The 7554-nt window shown below is 37.2% G+C and overlaps 1 protein-coding gene across 1 annotated transcript in view; it reads right to left on the bottom strand.

The window, feature by feature from the left end:
- Positions 1-7554, bottom strand: part of ANGPT1 (angiopoietin 1) — a 251195-nt gene that overhangs the window by 84370 nt on the left and 159271 nt on the right. Inside the window, exon 3 of the mRNA XM_024129876.2 lies at positions 1835-1956. Coding sequence (XP_023985644.1) covers positions 1835-1956 — 122 coding nt within the window. The remainder of the gene's footprint in view (positions 1-1834; positions 1957-7554) is intronic.

Raw genomic sequence — 7554 nt, 5'->3', positions numbered from 1 at the left:
GCGCAGGCTCAGCGGCCATGGCTCACGGGCCCAGCCGCTCCGCGGCATGTGGGATCCTCCCGGACTGGGGCACGAACCCGTGTCCCCTGCAACGGCAGGCGGACTCTCAACCACTGCGCCACCAGGGAAGCCCTTTATTTATATTTTTTATACAGCAACATGTGAAGCTCTCTCAATGTGATGGGATTATGGTTTTTAATTTTCTTGTGTACCTTCTCACTTTTCTACAATAAATGTGTGTTATTTATAGAATTATAAAAACAACCTAAGAATACGTTAAAATTGTCATTATTTTACTTCTTCATTCCTAGACAAAGCTTTCACAATAGCATCTTGAAACGTGATTATAAATGGGGTTTGCTTTTAGCGACAAAGTTAAAGCATGGTAGGACCCTAAATCAAGGGATAGTTGCCGTAAAGTATACCTGTTACATGTATGTGTCTGGTTACTGTGAAAATGCAGTGGGATAAATGGTACTTTTAAACTGGATTTTCAATTCCAGAACATTTCCTCATGCAACCAGTTCAGAGTCAAGTCCTGTCAAGTTTATCTATAGTTATTTAGTTATACAGTTTACCCCATGACATAGTACAAAGATAAACAAATGTAGGACTTAGAAATACAAGTCACAAAACATGGATTGACCCCTTTCAGACTCTAAACCAAATGTCAGGTTTATCTTCTTCATGTAAAAGTTTAATTATAATCATTGTCATTAAGGCCTACACTTAGCATAAAGTTGGGAAGTCCTTCTAGGTTGAAGAGAGTACTGAGAGATCATGTGCTACAGTGGAAAGAGAAGGACGAGGAATAAAGAAACCTGGATTACATTCCCAGTTGTGCCACCAGCAAGCTGTGAGACCTTGGATAGATCACTCACTTCCACTGAGTCTGTTCCCTCATCTGTAAAGTAAAAGGAGAACTAGCAGCTCATCTTAGGTGCCTTTCTCGTTTGGAATATGGTGGAAACTCTGATTCCACTGAGACAATGGTATTTAATTAGTTTGTAGCAACACAAAGATCTTTAGATCAATATAATGCATAAGAACTGAAACTTCTTCAAGCTGTCCGAATATCCAGAAGAAAATGCAGTTAATATACAACATATTTGTTCTACAGAGGTCAGTGCTTTGATTGAATTGTCCATCATGAATGCCAGGGACTTCAAAATAATGTAGTCTATATATCATCCTGGCTATCAGGATCTGTAAGTCCCTTTCACTTACCTGAGATGATTCATAGTTTACAAAACACATCTATAAAGCTAACCAAAGAAATTTATTATGTTCAGAGTTAATGGCTTTAAATGGAAGGGGGAAACAACATTTGAATCAGCTTTACAGGGAAATAATTTTCTGAAAAGAAAATTTGCTTCTCTCCCGTGAAAGATCTCTGAATTCAAACCTTGTAGCTCTGTACAAGGTTTAGGGCTGGTAGAGTGATAATTCAAGTTACAGAGTTTCAGAAGCTCTATCTTCTCCCTACATTTTGGTTCTGCTGAAAATTGTCAATATTTTGTGTCACCAAATTTAGTCATAGAATCAATTAATTTTTGTGGATATGGTAAGATCTGAACAACTAAACATTAGATAAATTAGTGTTAAAAGTTATAAAAAGCAAATATTTCAAGAGTGTAAGCAACAGTATTAATCTTATTGTTGACACACTTGCTGTAGTCACCTTAAGCTCTCATTCCTTTTTATATTAAAAATTAATTTGGCTCTGTATTTTTCTTTTTGCAAATTACACCAATCTTTATTTAAGAGTTGGCAGAGTGGTGGAGGATATAAATAAGTACAAATGTACATATTTTTGGAATACAACAATCTTCACCTGTTTTTCTCATGAATCTTTAGGATTTCATTTGTCTGTTGAAGAAGTTGTTTCTCTAGCTTGTATGTTGATAATGAATTCTCCAGCAGTTGTATTTCAAGTCGAGAAGTTTGATTTAGTACCTTAAGATAAAAGATAAAAACATTTCAATCTTTACAAAGAGTCAAAACAATTATTTTGGGGTTTTTATTTAGCTGTGTTTTCTTTTTAAATAATATTTCTTCTAGAATAATTAAATGGTCTACATTCTACTAATTAATGCCTTACATGTCTCAAACATTATATTTGCTCAAGATTGAAGTTGCAGTTGAATGAGAAAACTGAGTTGTTAAATCCATTTTCATATTTCAATTTTCATTTTCTCAAACCCTAGGATGTTCCCATGTGCTAACTGTCTTATATATATTATCTCCAATATTTACAAGTACAAGATAAATGTTAGTACAAGGTCTTAGATACTGTGTGTAACAAAGAATAACTACTAGGCATGTAAGACATGTCTGCCTTGATCCATCACCTCGCAAAAACTAATTAGAAATGTGCAAAAAACTCGTGATATAGTTTAGACAGATTCATGATCACAATTACTGAACACCTATCATGTTAGTTCACGTCAGCCCTTCCAGATGTCATCATATCACGGACATGGGTACACACTGAAAAGAGGAATTGTTATGATCAGTTTACAAATGAGGCAACTGAAGTTCAGAGAGAAGCCAGAAACCACACAGGAACCAAGGGAAGAGTTGGGTTTCAAACCCAGATACTGTGACTCTAATTCTAATGCTTTACACAGAAAACCAAGAAGAGGGAGAAACAAACCATCCTGGGTCTTCATCTGAGGAGATGAAGTGACCAGGAACCCAGACTGCACTGAAGACAGACTGTTAGTTATCCTTTCAACTGCACTACACTGGGTCCTCAAGAAACAGTAAATGTTCACCTCATCTTGAATCACAAAGACTCATGCTGCTAGTCAAGCTTTAATATAACATGAGTCTGAGCCATGAACCCAAACCTATCCACCCTCCAAGCAAACATCACACACTCCAGTCCTAGAAGATGCCTTCAAACTGTGCCACTGCCTTTGTCCTGCCCCCTTCTTCTTCTTTAAGGGACGTAAAAAGGGCAAGGAAGAAGGTAAAATTATAGTTTTAAAAGCTCCCTATGTCATTTGAGAATTTTTAAAACCACCATACCTTTTTTAGAACTATGTATTGAAATGAACCTGGGAAACCTTCTGGAGGGTCAATATCAATCTAAAGGGTCCTCCTCTAAAAATGACACCAGCAGAACTTTCCTCCTTCTTTGTAGCAGGTCTAAACCTGGGATTATATCAGATGCACACAGAAAAAGCCTTTTCAAAATATACTGACACAATCAGGGCTGGGCTTGGGCTAATGGAGATTGTGGGGAAAGGGGATGTATTTGCAGGGGGAGCAGGACAGGGACTAGGGTGAGATGAGAGAGGCAACTGCCTGAGTTGTAAAATTTAAGGATGTGTCAAAAAACTCAATAATCAAGATAAGTAATACTTGAATGCAACATTTTGAAAGATCAAAATTAATGTAAAAATATCCAAGTTGAACAGAATATCATTTTAAAATAAAGACAGGATATGCTATTACAAATATATGATTCAGTCTCGCATAACTTGATCTCATTCCTTTCACCCTAGTCCCAGTCCTGCTGAAGGAGTTGGGCCAGGGGGTTAGGGAAAAGAATACTGAGATGGGGCATTTAGCTTTAAAAAAGTTTTAAGCTACTATGATTCATTTATACAACTGTCATGAATATGGATCTGAAAACCAGTCTAAAAGTTACTACTACTAATTAAAACTCGTACTTGTGGAGTGTTCTCGAGTTTTAAAAAAGTATTTCCCATCCTGAATTGTTTCATTTGAGGAAACACAGGAGCAAGAGGACCTGAGGTTTGAAGATAGAGTTAAAAGCAGCCCAGAGGAAAAAAATGGCAGAGAATGTAAAGATGAGGGATGCACAAGATATAACTTTCAACTATTAAACATTTTTGTCTGGGCAAGTTTTCTCTCTGTTTGTTCATTAAGTAGAATGATAATTTATAAAATAATTAAATAGGGGATGACACATCTGTATTTTTTAGTGAGATTTAGAACAGTGCTTGGCACAGAGAAGACCCTTAATGTACCGTACATTGTCTCACTGAATCAAGCATATCATATGCTGTTAAATGAAATCTGTTTTCTCCTTTATTCACTGTATTCTCTGATCACACTTCCTGATATTCTCAAATACCAAAACTTTTATTTTACAAAGGACAAAAATAGTTCTTTTCCATGTCTGAGAAAAACATGAGAGAACACTGAGAACAAAATGGAACCATCCAAAATTGAAAATGAAGTTGCCCGTATCTAAGTCTGGAGACACTATAGCTCCTAATTTTTCTCTACTTTGTCCTACCAAGTCCATTTGCTACACAGCAACCAGAGTGATCTTTTTAAAAACACAAATCAGATGTCATTTCCTATATTAAATATGCTAATGACTTCCCTTTGCAATTAGAACAAATTCCAAAGTTCTTGGCCTAGCCCTACAAGGTCCTATGTGATCAGGACCCTGATTACTTCTCAGATCTCACTTCCTTTCAGCTCTCCCCCTTGTTTATTATGCTCCAATAATATTGGCATTCTTTCTGCTACCCCAACATGCCAAATTCATCTCCATCTCAGGGTCTTTGCAGTTTCCCCTGCCTGGAATGTCCACCCCTTCCCAGATGCATGGCTGATTTCTTTTCATCATTCACGTTTTACCTAAGGAGGCCCTTCCTGGCTATTCTCTGTAGAGGAGCTCCCCCATCATCCTCCATCAGGTGGCCCTGTTTTACTTTCTTTATGAAATCATCACTATTGGAAATCATCCTGTCAGTTTGCTCATATGCTGCCTTTCTGCCCCGTGAAGATGTCAGCTGCACAGAGGCAGGACTACTCCATCTGGAACCCCCCAGACCGCCAGAGCCCGGCATGGGGCCTGGAATCCTGGGGCACTCAGAGCTATTTGTTAGATGATACGCTAGGCAGTGGATAGTGAGTCGGTTTTCAAGTTGCATCATGCTCAGAGGGTAACAAGAGAGGGTAGCAGGCCAGGTGAATATCAAGCTGGACTTCAATTATAACAGCCCAAATCTAAAGCAGCATCTGAATGTGGGAGAAAGAGGGGGACAAATCTCAGAAGTCCAGGCTAAGTGACAGGTCATCTCAGGCCGATTTTGAGCACAAAAGCCAACCCCTTCTCTTCTTTCCCCATCATCTTAACCCAATAGCCGCTTTATTTCAACTCTCTCCCTTGATGTATTAAAATAGGCCTGAAGTTCAAAAGCAGGCAACTGAAGAGAACCGTACAGGAAACTATGATAAATTGACCACTTTCTTTCCATGTGTCTGTGGAAATTGCTGCTTAGCAATAATCTAAGTGTTCCATTAAAATGACAAAATACATTTCCTTCTTTAGCCTAAACACATTCCAAAAGCATATATCAGAAAGAAAGAAAAAAAAGAAAGAAAGAGATAGAGAGAGAAGGAGAAAAAAGGAAAGGAAAGGAGAAGGAAAGCAAAGCAAAGGGGAAAGTGAAGAGTATATGACACAAGCCCCCAAGAAACAATTTCAAAGGTTAAATTTTTCAGAATATACCACACAGTAAGGAAGATATAAGACTTGGAACTGCGGATTTACGGACTATAAAATTTCAGTTCTTTCTTTAAAAAATAAGCAAAATTTTAAAAATAAAAATTACTATTTTTTTTTAAAGAAAGTGAGCTAGATAATTTCATCCAGCTTCCCTTTAATACTTGAGTGCCTCTAATCTTCCTTGAAAGGAAAATCTCCCACAAAACAAAATTTCTTTCACTGGCATATTAACTTTGCAATCAGCCTTGCTGTTTGTGTTTTCTTTTACTTTAACTGTCTTTCAAATAAAAAATATAACACAAGGTATAATGTCCTGGCAATTAGACTTTTACAGAAGAATGAAGGCTGGTACCTGTACATGGAATGAGAGTTAGATCACCATTTTACAAAATCAATGAAATAATTTATTTGGTCAGTGATGGGCAATGTGACAAAGTATCACCCTACAGTTTTCCTGTTAATTTCCAAGGGGAAAATGGACAATTGGAATGGAGAGCTATGGAGCCTTTTACCCTAACCAAGTTAAAATAGCGTCACTGAGAGGGTGGCAAACTGGCATTCGTGCCTCCTGATGAGATGGAATAGGAGGTGACCAGTAATTCTACAAAGTACTCCCACCACCATGTTCAACTCAACCTAATTAAGCCTATAGACTTAATTTCCAGTTTAAAAAAAAAGTACAGGGGATGGAAGAGTAAAAGAACTATTCAGACAATTTAAGAATATGAGACATTATACAGAGCAAAACCTCAAGAAAAACAAGAAAGTCAAACAGAGATAGACAAATATTGTATGTTATCACTTATATGTGGAATCTAAAATATAAAACAAACTAGTGAATATAACAAAAAAGAAACAGACTCACAGTTACAGAAAACAATTTAGTGGTTACTAGTGGGGAGAGGGAAGGTGAGGAGAGACAAGATAGGGGTAGGGGATTAAGAGGTACAAACTACTATGTATAAAATAAACAAGCCACAAGGATATATTGTACAGCACAGGGAATATAGTCAATATTTTATAATAACTATATGCTGTTTGTGTTTTCTTTTACTTTAACTGTCTTTCAAATAAAAAATATAACACAAGGTATAATGTCCTGGCAATTAGACTTTTACAGAAGAATGAAGGCTGGTACCTGTACATGGAATGAGAGTTAGATCACCATTTTACAAAATCAATGAAATAATTTATTTGGTCAGTGATGGGCAATGTGACAAAGTATCACCCTACAGTTTTCCTGTTAATTTCCAAGGGGAAAATGGACAATTGGAATGGAGAGCTATGGAGCCTTTTACCCTAACCAAGTTAAAATAGCGTCACTGAGAGGGTGGCAAACTGGCATTCGTGCCTCCTGATGAGATGGAATAGGAGGTGACCAGTAATTCTACAAAGTACTCCCACCACCATGTTCAACTCAACCTAATTAAGCCTATAGACTTAATTTCCAGTTTAAAAAAAAAGTACAGGGGATGGAAGAGTAAAAGAACTATTCAGACAATTTAAGAATATGAGACATTATACAGAGCAAAACCTCAAGAAAAACAAGAAAGTCAAACAGAGATAGACAAATATTGTATGTTATCACTTATATGTGGAATCTAAAATATAAAACAAACTAGTGAATATAACAAAAAAGAAACAGACTCACAGTTACAGAAAACAATTTAGTGGTTACTAGTGGGGAGAGGGAAGGTGAGGAGAGACAAGATAGGGGTAGGGGATTAAGAGGTACAAACTACTATGTATAAAATAAACAAGCCACAAGGATATATTGTACAGCACAGGGAATATAGTCAATATTTTATAATAACTATAAATGAGGTATAATCTTTAAAAATTGTGAATCACTATGTTGTACACCTGAAACATATAATATTGTAAATCAACTATACCTCAATTTTTTTAAATGTAAGATTACTCCAAATTAAAAGGGACTATTGGGCTTCCCTGGTGGCGCGGTGGTTGAGAGTCTGCCTGCCGATGCAGCGGACACGGGTTCGTGCCCCGGTCCGGGAAGATCCCACATGCCGCGGAGCGGCTGGGCCCGTGAGCCA

This window comes from Physeter macrocephalus, chromosome 15 (genome assembly GCF_002837175.3).
Source record: "Physeter macrocephalus isolate SW-GA chromosome 15, ASM283717v5, whole genome shotgun sequence".
NCBI lineage: Eukaryota > Metazoa > Chordata > Mammalia > Artiodactyla > Physeteridae > Physeter > Physeter macrocephalus.
Note: the sequence above shows the minus strand (reverse complement) of the source record. Positions and strands in the feature narration are given on the sequence as shown.